The sequence below is a fragment of the Trachurus trachurus genome, assembly GCF_905171665.1.
Source record: "Trachurus trachurus genome assembly, chromosome: 4".
NCBI classification, from domain to species: domain Eukaryota; kingdom Metazoa; phylum Chordata; class Actinopteri; order Carangiformes; family Carangidae; genus Trachurus; species Trachurus trachurus.
This window is the reverse complement of record NC_139898.1, coordinates 19,434,372-19,448,943: the sequence shown is the minus strand read 5'-3', so window position 1 is coordinate 19,448,943 and position 14,572 is coordinate 19,434,372. Positions and strand designations below refer to the sequence as shown.

Genomic DNA, 14,572 nt, shown 5'->3' with positions numbered 1-14,572 from the left:
AGGTGGACTGCTTATATTTGAAGATGGGTTTTTGTATCTCAAAATGTTATTAAGTTGATTGTGCTCAACAGACTCAAGGGGGCAGAAGTTCAGAGAAAAAAAGAAAAAATGATGGACTGACAGTTTGTATTTAAAGGGAGAGTTTGACATGTTGGGAAATGTTCAGGCTGTTGGATAAAGAGATTCACAAGACTCTTGTATGTAAAATGTGACATTTTAGCCTACAGGGACTTTCAGGGTAATGTTACGTTAAGTATGGTAGCTGACCATCTCCATGTGCTATGAATGACTGCCTCCCCTGCCGGCCAAGAGAACCTCTGAGGTGACGTTTTGTAGGTAGTAACAGCTTAAATCATAAGAGCTTGCCCAATTAATTAAATTCAGATATGAACCTATTAAAGAAGAAGTAGCCCATTATGGAAATACTAAGTTAAAACAGTGGCCTTGACCTTGACGAGCAGCAGGAATCTCCATTGGTTGCCTGGTGATCAGTTCATGACGATCCCCCGCCCGTTAAATTGACAAATGACCTCTTTTACCCTTAATTCTTATAGCCTACATAATAAACAATCAGATTCAGTTTAATGTCTAATAATAACATTTTAATTAGTGAGATCTAGATCATGTATGTAGTTTTTGCAAGCTATTCCCTCAGTTTTCGGTCTTCCCACTAAGCTAAGCTAAACAAAACTAGCCGACTCGGTTGTCTCATTTTTCACCTCCGCCCGAAGACATGAGCCATTTCCCATTATGTCAAACAATGCCAATTGACTGACATTGTTTTCACTTAAATACACCATCATGAACTGTGTGAAATTGAAAAAAAAAGAAATACACCATTGCCCTTACCAGGTGAAAAAAGGGGATTGTCAGTAGGCTATTACTGACAGTGATATTCAGCAGGCAGCCATTTCCTCACTGTGTGTTATTCAGCAAAATTAGCAGCTGGAACCTGGAATAGTAAGTTTAACACTTCTACGTGCCTGTGCAGTTCATTCATCTACATAGTGCGATAGACTCATAAATCAAAAACGGTGCTTGACTTCATTTTATTTTAACATTACTGTTGTATTTACCTGCAGTCTCCCCCAGTTGATACCAATGAACTGATATGGAGCTGTTGGGTCAGCTTCTCTGGTGTTACAATATATCAATTTATGATGCATTCAAGGTCTGAGGCACCAGAAACTAAATCTGTGACATATTTTGAGTAGTAGTAAAGGCAATTTTGTCCCAACATCATCCACGGTGCCAACATCCAACTTCTGGAGCAAATGTGACACAAATTCAGGCAGTTACTTTGAAGACTGTATTTGCATGAACCTCAAATTTAACATTTGAATATAAAAAAAATGTTTTGTCCGATAAACAGTCACCACTGGAGGACAGAAAACATATTTCTACACTGCACCACTTGAATTGGTTGCATCACATAACCACAGCACCATCACAAAATAATGCACTGCCCTTTGACTCTACAACCTACTGTTCTGACTTTTTTTTTTTTTTTTTTTAATTTTGTTTAATTTATTGTTTTATGTTTTAAGCCAGTAAAGACCAGGGACTTGGTGCCATGATAATTCTCTTACAGTGCTATTGTGTGAAATTATAATCACTTGTTATGGAATAATTTTTATAGTCTTTTTCACACCAGACCTTTTTTTTGTATTTGTACAGTGGCTTGGTGATACTGATATGTTGCCATGAGTTATTGTAACCAATAAAAAAAAATGCTTTTAACCAAGAATATGAAACCTGTCTTGATTTTATTTTAACAGGCCGTTAGTTTAGTTGTGCATGAGAATGAAAAGTCAAAAACTTAAGTCTTAATATGATATTTTGTGATTTTGAACATTAAGATATATCTGAGCATTGCAATAACTTACTGTGATACATTTTAATTTATTACATTTTTGCAACTGCAAATTATGCTCCAAAAGTATTCTAGAACTAAAAACTTAAATTATTTTCAATTCACATATTGATTCTTGGCACCTGTGCACCGATTCAATATTGCCACACTAGTTACTGCAATACTATGCTGTATAGATTTTTTGCCCCCACCCCTGACACACACTAGTACTTTGGACAAAGAGGCCACAAGATAAAATTACCTGTGTTATCAATTCTTGTAAATCTGAACTGATTAAAAAAAAAATATTTTAAAATCTGGCATTGTTCATGTTCCTGTGTGTGGTCCTCATTTGTAAAAAAAAAACAAAACAAAAAAAACAAATGTTGCTCTAGAAGTAAAAAGCTCCACTGGTTTACCACTGGTGGTAAATTATCTCAGATGAACACCAAAAATTGGTTTTCAGATTGTGGCAGATTTAATACAGTCAGGCAAATCTGGAGGTATTTCAACACACATTCAACAAAAAAGAGGAAAACTTTACACAGTGCAGAATCGTGTAATCGGCAAGTCTAATGGGGTATAAATAAAATAGGGTATTATAAAATATGAGGATTATCCAAAGTCTTGTATCTATACAGTTTGAGTTATTAGAAAATATAACATGAACCTACAGCATTTTAAAGACATGCCTCAAAAACAATTCCTCTCAGTGAATTTACTTTACTGTCACTCTACTTCAGAAAACAAATCTGTTTCATTTCATTATTAAATATATTTATTTTCTGTTGCTACAATACAGTAGATCATGTGCCTGAACAGAGACAAATGTACAATTTTACAGACATCAACTTAATTTGCTCCACAAAAGTTAGTCAGAAAAGGCATATTCACAGTTAGAAGCACGTTAGTGTCAAAATATAGCACCCGACCGGTATGCAGCCGCTCACGCCGACCGAGCTTCTATCACCTCTTTGTGGAGCGTCTACACGCACTCATGAGTCCCAGGTTTTTCTGACAGGCAGTTTTGTTTTATAGTTCGTTCTGCTGTAAATCAAGCACCTGAAGCACCTTGCTGGCTGTGGAGGACGAGGAGGAGGAGGAGGAGTAGGAGGGGAAAACTCTATCATGTCTTCACTCTGTCCAGTAAAAGTGAAACTAAAGATTGTTTTCATTATTCATGAATCTCTCTCTTTTTTTTTTTTTTGATAAATCAATCTACAAAAGACAAATCTACAAAAAAAATAAAACAAAATACAAAACAAATATCCTTTAAAAGTTACCAGAAAACTGTTTTCAAATTGATTTGATGTGACAAAAAAAAGAGAAAATAAATATAATCTCTGTTTGATTGAAACCGACTCATGTCTTCAGCACTATTGCCCACACAGAAACCGTGGTGCAGTGTGGACGATGGCGATGATGAGGCGCCAAAAGTGAGGAATGACTGGCTCTATGTGAAACAGTGGAGTGTGGAGCGATGAAGAGGAGAACCATCACTGCTGAGGCTGCAGGTACTGGCTTGTGAACGCCTCCAGCTGCTTCTCCAGTGCTGTGGCTTTATGTCTGTGCAGGAAACAAAGAGGTGTCAAATTTGGACCAACTTCATCCAAAGCACTGGTCATGGAAACATTTTGCTTCCTAATTTATTGTAATTTAATTCCAGATTTATTCTATGTTTCATGAAAACATGAGGAGCTGCTCAATGATATCTTCAAAAAATGCAGGCACAACATCTTAAGACAATTTGACAACTGTTCTTATAGGATCATTTTTTATCATCTAGTATATTTATTTTTCTCTAGTCTTGATCTTTCCAGGCAGACAGTCACCCCCCTCCCCCACTTCTCCACCCTTCAGTGTTGCCCTCAATAAGAAAAGGAGCTGGACAAACCGCAGGCTCTTGGAGCAGTTCTGGACGGTCTCCAGCTGATCTATCTTGGCTGTCAGTCGGCGGATTTCTGCCTCCAGGTCTTTCTGCGTCTGGTCCACCTGCTGACATAGCCGAGCAAAGGTCGTCGCCATCTCCCTGGCAACACAGAGGGCACAGCGTCGCATTGCTTATTTATTTAGCCCGGCTACAGAGGGGAAAGCTGGGTGGGGCCCCCGGGAGGGTGGGGCACGGCTCTGCGTGTGTTTGTGTGTAAATTAGGAACGTTATGGGGAGTCGGGTCTTTGGCAGTACCTTAAATACCACAGAGGGAAAATGAGGGTGCAGAGAAATGAGCGTTTGGTGCGTTGCATGTTACGGGATTAACACAGTTTGAAAATGCCAGAAAATCAACTTCACATGAGCAACATTTATCATCTTACTTACCGTCATAGTCACACTCCTTGTATAGAGTACACAACACTTTTCATGCCCAGTTTGTTCCACTATCTAATAGCATAAATGGCATCAGGACTTACTGTTGGACCTGGTGGCTGCAGTTGCTGCTGGTGAAGCTGACGATGAGCTGCAGCTTGTCGGAGGCATAGTCCACAAACTGTCGCTTCAGAGCTCGCTCCTTGGCTTTTGTGGTCCAGGTGAGTCTCTCGTACAGGTACAACAAGCCGTACATCGAGGCCGACAGGGCAATTAGCCTCCAGCCGACCGTTTTCCACACCTTAAAAAACAAACGCAGACAGATGTTGGAACGGGAGGCTGGGTTTGCGCCATCACCATGGCCGTTCCTCAGTGCCAACATGTAAACCCCCAGGTATGGAAACAACATACCACTCCTCCAACGACGATAACGCTCATTGAAGTGCGAGAGGTGAGGGCAGCCACGTTGGTTGCCATGGCTACCATCACGTCCTCCTGTGTCATGAGAGCCGTCTCGTGGTTGGGTTGAGCTACGGTGGAGGGAGGTCCTGAGGAGGGCGTGCGGGCCAGAGGCAGCGCTGGTCGAGAGGCCTGAGAAATGACAAGATGAGTTGATTAAACATCTGATATTCACTCATTGGATGTTAAAAAAAAAAAACAGGCCAGAACCATCACATTATTAAAGGGATAGTTCAACATTTTGGTAAATTGGCCCATTGCCATAACCCCTATAGTTTTAGGAGTAGGTTCGGGATGAGGGAAACCGAAAAATCCCATGAGCCTCCGTAGTGTAGCTCTGAGCAGCTTGCAGCTCTGCTCCGCCGTTCTAAAAATAGCTTGCACTGACAATTAAAGGTAACGAACCTACTCCTAAAACTATAGGGATTATGGCAATGGGCCAATTTGCCAAAATGTTGAACTATCCCTTTAAGTGAGACTGGTCCTGCAACATCACCAAATCTTCTAACTGTCTCTCCGGTTCCCACCTGGAGTTTCTGGTCCACCAGTCTGAGTGCCCGCTGTGCGTTGTCGGATCCCAGGAAGCGGTGGACCAACGACGTCCAGCCCATCGAAAACTGAAACTCGATGTTCTCCTGGAAGTCGCTGCAGATTGTGGTGCAGTTCAGGTCGTAACTCAGGTCGAACTTTCTGATGGGCACCAGCATGTTGACTTGGTTTTTAACCGAGGAGGGAAGCAAAGGGAGCATGCTCTCTGCGGAGAGGAAACACGGAGAATGAGAGTTACATAAGGAACCAACAGCACTCACAGGACCACCAGAGGCTCAGCTTGTATTTGTATTTTATGCACAATGGAAAATATAAACATTTTAAGCAACTGTTTTTCAACATTAGTACCTTTCACTTGAGGTAATTTTTTTCTGCACATAAAGATATTTTAGGACATTATTTTTCTGGGCACTAGGGGGCAGAAAACAACAACACAAGGTGACAAAAACAATATTATCATTGTGGTCTGTGTAGCAAAAACAAAAGGCTAAATCAAATTTTGATATCCCTTCTCTCATCCCCTCTCTCCTTAAGGGATTAAAAAAAAAACCATCATCATACCACAATTATGTAACAGCACCTGAAGCCATTTCATCAGAGGGCACATTAACACCTTTTCAACATCACTGCCACTGAGCACAGCTTGCGTGCGTGCCTGACCACAGTGACGCATTTGTAACATAATGTGGCACGAGATGATGGCATTCAGTGAGGAGGGTAAATATAGCAGTGAGCTGGGTGTTACAGATCATAGCCTGAGTGTCCAAAAGGTTCAAACTAAGTTTAGCACCAGAGGGACTGAGAGGAGAAAAACAATGGTGGGCTGGTAAATCTGGACTGAGCTCACTTTCTATGCAAAGTATGATTTCCTTCTTATCTTATCTATTTCCATCTTATGTCCCACAGGCCAGGATACTAGCAGGAATTAATGAGCTGATTTGCTCTGGGATAGAACTAAAATAGACAGCAGTACTAAAAAATAACAGAGTAAATGGTCCAGTAGTTTTTGCACATGTTACAGTTAGATTACCTATCATGTAACTCTGAGAGGTCTGAACAGAAGCGTTGACAGCGTCAGAGCAGCGGTACGCCAGGTTCTTGCCCATTCCCTCCTCCACGTGAGAAAGCAGCTCCTGCAAACACCAGCCACAGCGGTTAACGAAGATGATTCACCTGTTGTCTGATAATCCAGTGCACCTTTTGAAATTATTGCTCAGTACAAGTTTCTTGACTTACCGACTTGTAGATCTTGAGGACATGAGGCGAGGGGTGGAAATCAGATTGAAACTCATCCACTATTACGTGGAGACGGCAGATCTCCTCCCCCATGGCACCGGACACCTGGATAAGTCACAGTCAGAGGCATTCGTTTCCTACAGAGCTTCAGGCCCTCGCCATAATCAATAACATTGACTATGAGAGTATGTCAGCTTTAACATTTTAGTCAACAAATTGCTTCCCATACATTGATTTATTTGTGGTGGCCAGACACCTGTCATATACAGTATATACATACAGCTCTGGAAAAAATTAAGAGACCACTCCCAAAATGATCAGTTTCTCTGGTTTTACTATTTATAGGTGTGTGTTTGAGTAAAATTAAATTTTTTTTTTGTTTTATTCTATCAACTACTGACAACATTTCTCCCAAAATCAAGTCTTTTCAGACCTTGAATAATAATAATAATAATAATAATAATAATAATAATAATGCAAAGAAAACATGTTCATATTTATTCCTAAACAACACAGCAAGAATATTTTAACTCAGGAAGAGTTTATAAATCAGTTTTTGTGGGATAATGTCAATGTTTAATCCCAGCAGTGGTTTTTATAATCTTCCTCCTATATATATAAAATCAGATGTGGTTCAGGTGATGACCTCATCAGTGTCTCATTAAGTAGAATGAGTTGTGTTTGTGTTGGTATTTAAAAAAGAAAAGAAAAGAATGACTGTCATACATGTAGAGATGCTTTTAAGAAACATTTGTGAAAGTGGTCTCTTATTTTTTTACAGAGCTGTATATATATTCTATTCTTCATTTAAGTACTGTTGGTGAACTCACATTTTGACGTCAACAGGTGCTAATAAATATTATCTGTAACACCGATCAGAGATGAGCACAAAGCCGCAGGGGTGGGGGGACTCTTATAAACAGGGGTCGTCATGCACTTTACCTTTGACTCCACCTCTTCGCTTATGCTTTTGATCTTTTTCTTGACCTCTTCGATCAGCAGGTTGAGCTGATTCTTGACAAACTCCAGCCGGTCCATCTGATACTCTCTGTCCTCCAGCGCTGCCACTCTGAAGCCCCACCCCACCGACAGGACATAATGTCACACATGCAAACCAGCAGCTGAATGACTTATCAAACAGGAACTGGTCAATATAAACATGTAGAACAGTGGAAAGAGAGTGAGAATCACGCACAGTGTAGTATTTTAATTTAACCTTACATCGTCTTAATCTATCACCATATGTCCAACTTAAGATCGTGTCCCAAACCATCATATTCATTTTCTCAGCAGCTTCATAGTTTACCTCAATAAGCCCTTCAAGGCATCGACAAAATAAGACAATATCAGTAACATCAGATTTCAATGGTACAAGAAACTCAACTACAAAAGTAGGAAGAGACAGAAACGTACGGAGCAACATACTCACCTCTTCTCTGCCGCCTCGATGTTGATGGCGTCCATGATGCTCTGGACTTTTTCTGTGATCTGCTTGGCCCTGATAGTGTGCTGCTCAAACTTTGTTTTCACTGCTGACTGCGAGATACACTCCTGCGAGGCCATAACACACAAGTTACTGTGACGGTTATCGGGGGCTGCTGCTGCTGGATAGGGGTGCACGGATCCGCGACCCCCAACCAGGGACGAAATAAAAACAAGAGGACAAGATGTACACCTGCTACTTTGAACTCAGGAGAAGAAAAGAAATGGAAACTCAGATGTGAAAATGACAGCAGCAGTGTGTGCATCTTCCGTCCCACAGCCCCCGTTTTATAAAGTCACAGTAATGTGTGGGTGAGGCCAGGTACAATGAAATCATAAAAAAACATATGAAATAAGTACAAAGAACAACATAAAATAAAACAATCTGTCACATTTAAAAGTGGAAATATCCTATTGATTTGTATTAACCATGTTCGAGGTATGTTAAAAGGGTTAATGTTAATGTTAAATACCAAACTAACAACTTGTGTGTTGTCATTTCAACTCCTTGTGATCTACATTATCAGTCATCTGGCAATGTGATGTTGTTATTGATAGGTTTAGGTGTAATCAAGGGCTAATTCAATTCCTCCTATTTAAAATCAAAACATATGAACAGGATACAACGAAACACGGAAACACAAAAATGAAGAGAAACAATCAATATTGTTCACACGACAAAAAAAGTGGAACAAAACCAAACAGATGTCCTCGCCCAAGTGAATCTAGACTTCAGCAATGAAGACGCAGGTTGATGGAAAAGGCACAGTGGTTGGTCTAGATGGCTTTGAGGGCGCTGGCCCGTAATTATGTGGTTGTTTTGTGGTGAAAACTAAACAGTAAGTATGTGATCAGGTTATGTCTGGTCACCATTTGAAGTGACTCTGGTTGCTATTCTTCTGAGCAGATGCTCTGACAAACTCACAGTACCACCTTCATCAGGCACCTGAGCATGTCAGAAACCATTTTTGACTTAAAATCAAACACACCTCAGTCTGTAGCTGTTGATATGTTGATCTGGTAGCAAACACACAGTATTAGTGTGAACTCAAACATATAGTAAATGATTGCTCAATCCTTTTGGTATTGAGAAAGGAGAGAGATTTTGCTTCATTATTGGAAGACATGGAGAGGACACGCACGCATGCGCACACACAACACACACCTCAAACCTCCTCTCAAAGCACTGAAACTCCTTCAGTCTCTCCTGAAAGCCCTCAGCCAGAGCTCCACCTATTGGATAAAATGAACACATTATATATACAATGAAAAGTACTGAAGCAGCAATAACTGTACAATCTTTATCCTTCTTTATTCTTGTCTCCAATTTAATCAGTGTAGTCCTTTGTTGTTGTTGTTTTATACAGATTGTGCATCATCTTTCTGTTGTGTTTTTCCTCACCTGTTTCGGGCATGCCCTGTGCGCGCTGCATGCGGGAGTTGAGGACCTCTTTGGCAGAGACAAAGAATATGCGGTTGGGCGCCTGATCCCGGTCCACAACCTTCAACTCATCTACCAGAAAGTTGACGCAGCGGTCCGTGTGCTGCTTCCTCACCTGCAGAGAGAGGCCACACTGTCACCTACAGTATTTTGAAACAACAACACAAACCGCTTTTCTTTCAGACTCGAGACGGATACAGAAGGTCCACTCACGTCGTCCATGTACTCTGGTTCATTTGCCGAGGCGTCCCAGCGGTTGTTGAGGATGAAGATGTTCGGCTTTGACAGACGCTCATTCACCTTGTGAAAAAAGTGCTTTTCCTAGAAGGTGGGCGAGTTAAGAGAGAAGGATACAAGATGTTAATCATGTTAATGTACGGAGGGGGGAAAAAATAATTTAACAATTACATTTTCAATTTCTGTCTTTAACATGTGCATTTTTTTTTCCATTTGGTGAAAATTAATGTTCTTATTCAAATTCAGTGCCCACATTAGATGTATGTACTGTATATGTGGTGTCTGGTTGTATCCACATCCAGAGACATTCATTTTATCCATGTTTGTGGTTTCATGGTTCGCACACCCAGACCAGATTCTGACTCCCACGGACACATGACACATTTTTTCCACTTGACCATTCTTATTTGCATAATGCCTTGGTTTATTTCCATTGAATAGCCCTGGGTAGAGCGTGTGTTTTCGTTCTCTTTAAGAGCTGCTGCTGGGTTAAGGAGCTCTGTGATTGACTGTGCACCCGCCACGGCTTCACATTGCTTGAATGGCTGAGCGGACAGAAACAAGAGCGGGGCCTGTGTACTGCTGGATATAAACACAGGCAGCCACATTCTCTGCTCTATAATCAGCTCAGCACAGAAAACATCCACACTGGTCACTTAGTATATGTGACTGACATGATGGAAAACTTACTTTCCTAGTAATTGTTGTTGGTTATGAAAATTTAAGTTGTCCAATTACTGAACTATCATAAATAGTGGACAGTAGTTGATAAATGTGAAGTATGGATCTCTTCAAACCACTCACACTTATTTGACCACCACACAATGGGAAATACATGGGAAATCGTCTTCCAAATGTATATATAAACCACAAATAAAAACAAAAGATCAAATAAAATGGAAGATAAATACAACTCAAATAGACGGAAACTTTTGTGGTAAGGACACCAACCTCAAACAACCACAAAAAACAACCATATTAAACTGCAACCGTGACATCGGCATTATTGTTCAATCCCTGTTGCAGAGAGACAACAATGAACTAATCTAAATACCAGTATATAATGTGAATTTCACATGAAATTGGCTGAACATGAGCTTCGAGACATTACCGTGTTCATCAGTGTGGATTCAGAGTTGGCCACCAGCACGAAGACGTCAGCATCCAGACAAAACTTGTCAATCCAGCTGTCCAGCTGTGACGTGACATCTGTCCCTGGGCTAATGAGGGGAAGACAAAAGTCAAATGTTAAGATGCACATGCCCATCTGGACTGAGTTCCTGTACACAGTACTTGACTTTTTTTTTGTTTTTAACCAACATTTTTAAAGACCTGGAAAGTGTAAGATTTACATTTTGGATGTTGTATATCCAGACCTGATTAACATATCCTGTTACCTGTCTACAAGCACCAGGTCGTCTCGAAGCAGAGCACACTTGGTCTTTGGCCAGAAGACACGTACAAGACAGCCGGCATCCAGACTCTCATCCATGTGGAGGGCGTGTGCCAGCTGGTTTACAGTCTGCAGAGAGGTTGTAAACAGACTAAGGTCATTTCTTTTTTTTTTTTTTTACCTTTTTACCTAAAAGCTTTTTGCAACTATTAATGTAGCATTACTCTTGAGATAATGAATTTCCAATTAAATCAACATTACGTTTATTTTATTTTTCAATTAGGCAAATGTTTTTTCAAAAAAAAAAAACGTCTTTTAATTTTCCCATTTTGTTTTTATGACACCTTAAAAATGTATAAGACATGCACAAGTTCATATCACTAGAAAACCCATGTGTAGACTCACTGATATGATGCAATATTGAGAAAGCACAAGAGGACAATAGCAAACCACAGACAAAGAAACTGATTAAACTGATTCTGCTCTGTTAACTCCATTCAGGTCAGAGCTTTACAGTGAAGAGAGAAAGGTTTTCATTTCAGACACCTGACACCGTGGAAAACATCCTGCATACCTGTCACAGTTCATAGCTGTCTGTCAGTAGGTAGCATTTTCCCAATTAACACATGTTTACTGTATTCTTTCTCAAACATAAATCTATATATAACATAAAAAATCCTAAACCTTTTAATGCAACCTGTTGAGGAATCAAAACAATACACACTTGTCTCTGTTATCTTGGTGAGGAAGAAACCTAATCGCTTTGTATCCTCAGCCACGTGACCCATTTAAAGACAACAATAGAAAAAAGAAAAACTTGACAACAATGCCTCTGCCATTTTAACTGTAGTCTCTGTCAAAACTTAGGAGGAACACTGGATGTGTGACAGCACATACAGTATCTGTGTCATTAGGTGAAAACTGATTAAAGCCAACAGATGGTCTGATTAGTGGACATGGCAGCATGGCATTCTTGTGTGTGTGTTAAACCTTATCCCTAACCACACTAACACAAGTGTGACAAGTGTAAACAGTGTATGTGAAAAAAAAAGGCAGAAATGAAAATTAAGCAAACTTTCCATGCAAAACAATGTAAGAACTGACCTTGATGCTCTTTTCCTCATCTGAGCCCTCTGTCTTGAGGTAAGCCTTGTCACCGTCTGTGCCCTCCACACTCAGGAAGCAGTTTGTTGTGTGGCCGATACCACTGGGCAGCACGCGGTCCCTCAGCATCGCATTGACCACCGTGCTTTTACCATTACTGGTCCTAAAAACATTCAAAAACAGTCATTGAGTACACATGGAGACACCATACCCATTTGTTTTCAACAACGTATGAACAAATGAACTAGCCTTAGGCAGGTAACAGTCAGAGAAACACAACAGAGCAGCTACAAACGGAGGAAAGTACCGGTAAAATCTTCTCACTGCAATTTACTTCCTACACTGACTCTTTGACTCATTGCTGTATTTAACACGACGATGACCTCTCAGGTTCTTTCTCAGACGCGCCCTCTCACTGTCAAAGTAAAAGTGAAAGCATAGCTGCCACATGAATCACATTTGGAGGGACTAGACTGACTAACACATGCACAATATCTATAAAGGCAGCTCTTTAAAAAAAAAAGACTTTGACCTCGGGAATCACAATGGAAAAGCAGAAAAGACAATATTTTGTGTGTATACTGTAGATGTATTTACCTGCCAAAGAAGGCCACTTTCATGTGTCTGCGGGCGAGCACCTCCTTGATGATGGCCAGTTTGTCAGCATACGACTGAATCTCCAGCTTTTGATCCAGACTGGCGATGTTCTCCAGCGCTTTATTCCCACAGGTTTCTGTTGACCCAACAGTCAAAACACATCAGAGAAACACAACACCTCCTTTCACCATCCACACAGCTGACATTACTACAAGGACACTGCTGCTGTCAAGTGTTACAATCCTGATAGTGTCATAATTTTCTGGTAAATCAAACATTTACCTACTGATTTGATCAGACAATCAAACCCTCTCACCTTCTACAAAGTCTGAAGTCTCCTTCACGTAGTTTAGTAGTTGATCAAACACATCACTTATCTTCTTCTTGGCTACAACAAAATGCTTCAGAGGGGAGAACTCCCCCCGAGCTGAGTCTGTCCGTCTGAGTGGAGGGGCTGCAGCCATGGTGCTCGATCTGAGGACAGAGGGGGTCAAAAAGGGCAAAGACATGTTATGTCAGTGCACATCAGCAATATAGTTTACATTGCAGACATAGTATGGTATTGTATCAATATAAATAACATCGTATGCATCAAGCTGGGTGACTTGTATTTTAGGATATAAACTGCAGTTGTACAACTTGTTAAAGCAACTTTTAAAAATACAGCTGAGCTGAGTGACGAGTTTAGTGCATTAGCATCGTTATGTAACGGTAAATAAGACGCAACACACGAGAATAACACACACTATCTGATTGTAATACATAAGAAAAGATGCATATGTTTGTATTTTATCAACTACTCGTGATAATACAAAATGTTCCCGAGGTTAATCGAGCGGACGCATGGTGTTGCTGAAGAGGCTAACGTAACGCAGCTAACTAATGTTATGTGAAGCGGCTCCGCGGTAGCAGCATTAGCATTAGCAGCGTGTGTAAATAAATAGCGGTGTTATTTCCTCACCACAGTCTTGACACAGCCAGTGTCCTCTTCTCATAACACAAACAAACACCGAGCCGCCGTGGCCAAACACCGAATCCCCTTCTCTGTTGATAGATTACTTGCTGTCAGCTTGGCTAACCTTCTGTTTGTATCCTTTAATGGCACCAAAGTGTCAAGCTGCTGCAGACGGGAGTACAAGCACTTCCGGTACAGATTTCAAAATAAAAGCCGTTTCACAACGTGCCGCCAAGGACAAACATTTGAATGTGAGTATAAGATTTGAATTTGGTTCATGCTGACTAGTGACTTGCATATGTTTTAAATATCCGTGGTCGTTATCTTTTCTTTTCTTTTTTGTTCAACTGATTCACCTCTGTGTGTGATTTGGATTTTAGGAGTATTAAACTCTAAAATAATAATGGCCACTGTTATTGTATTTTTAAGGTCAAATAAAATTCAATTACAACAGCTGTTTAGTTTGACTAATTGATAGTTTTTCTATTACACTCAACTGATTTCAACAGCTTAGTAAGAAAAACAAATTGAATACCCAGCATTTGTGTTCGGAAATTATTAAGCTCTGCATACAACAAATCACAGGGTTAAAATTGAACCAGAGGCAGAAATAAATATGTTATGACCATTCCAATGGACACATGCAGTAGCCTAAATGTTAACTTCACCCAGAACTCCAATGGTTGATTTAGGCCAGTCATGAAGTGTTATTTTCATCTTTTGATGCTGTATTGATTCCACACTGGGCACTTTTTATTATTATTACAGTTTTTTTTTTTTTATCAAATAGTTTGGGTGGAAAAGTAAAATGAAAACATTAAAAAGATAATTAGGCCTACTGTAGGCTACTACTCAAAATTAAGCAGCATTGTCTTCATACAGAAAATGTAGAATAAAGCTCTTTTTAACTTTACTGCCTGGTTGATGTCAGAAGTAAAATCAGACATTTAGAGGCTTACTCA

General features: G+C 40.2%; 1 protein-coding gene across 1 annotated transcript; it reads right to left on the bottom strand.

The window, feature by feature from the left end:
* Positions 1-2,342: 2,342 nt before the first annotated feature.
* On the bottom strand, positions 2,343-13,739 carry mfn1b (mitofusin 1b). Its single transcript, XM_083970446.1, has 18 exons — positions 13,617-13,739; positions 12,972-13,129; positions 12,656-12,791; positions 12,059-12,221; positions 10,959-11,083; positions 10,673-10,781; positions 9,538-9,645; positions 9,286-9,439; positions 9,049-9,116; positions 7,831-7,952; positions 7,344-7,470; positions 6,402-6,506; positions 6,196-6,298; positions 5,144-5,370; positions 4,569-4,748; positions 4,262-4,458; positions 3,747-3,881; positions 2,343-3,418 (listed from the first exon to the last, which is right to left on the bottom strand). The coding sequence occupies exons 2-18, from the start codon at positions 13,117-13,119 to the stop codon at positions 3,349-3,351; spliced, it is 2,277 nt and encodes a 758-aa protein (XP_083826572.1). The 5' UTR covers positions 13,120-13,129; positions 13,617-13,739; the 3' UTR covers positions 2,343-3,348.
* Positions 13,740-14,572: the final 833 nt, after the last annotated feature.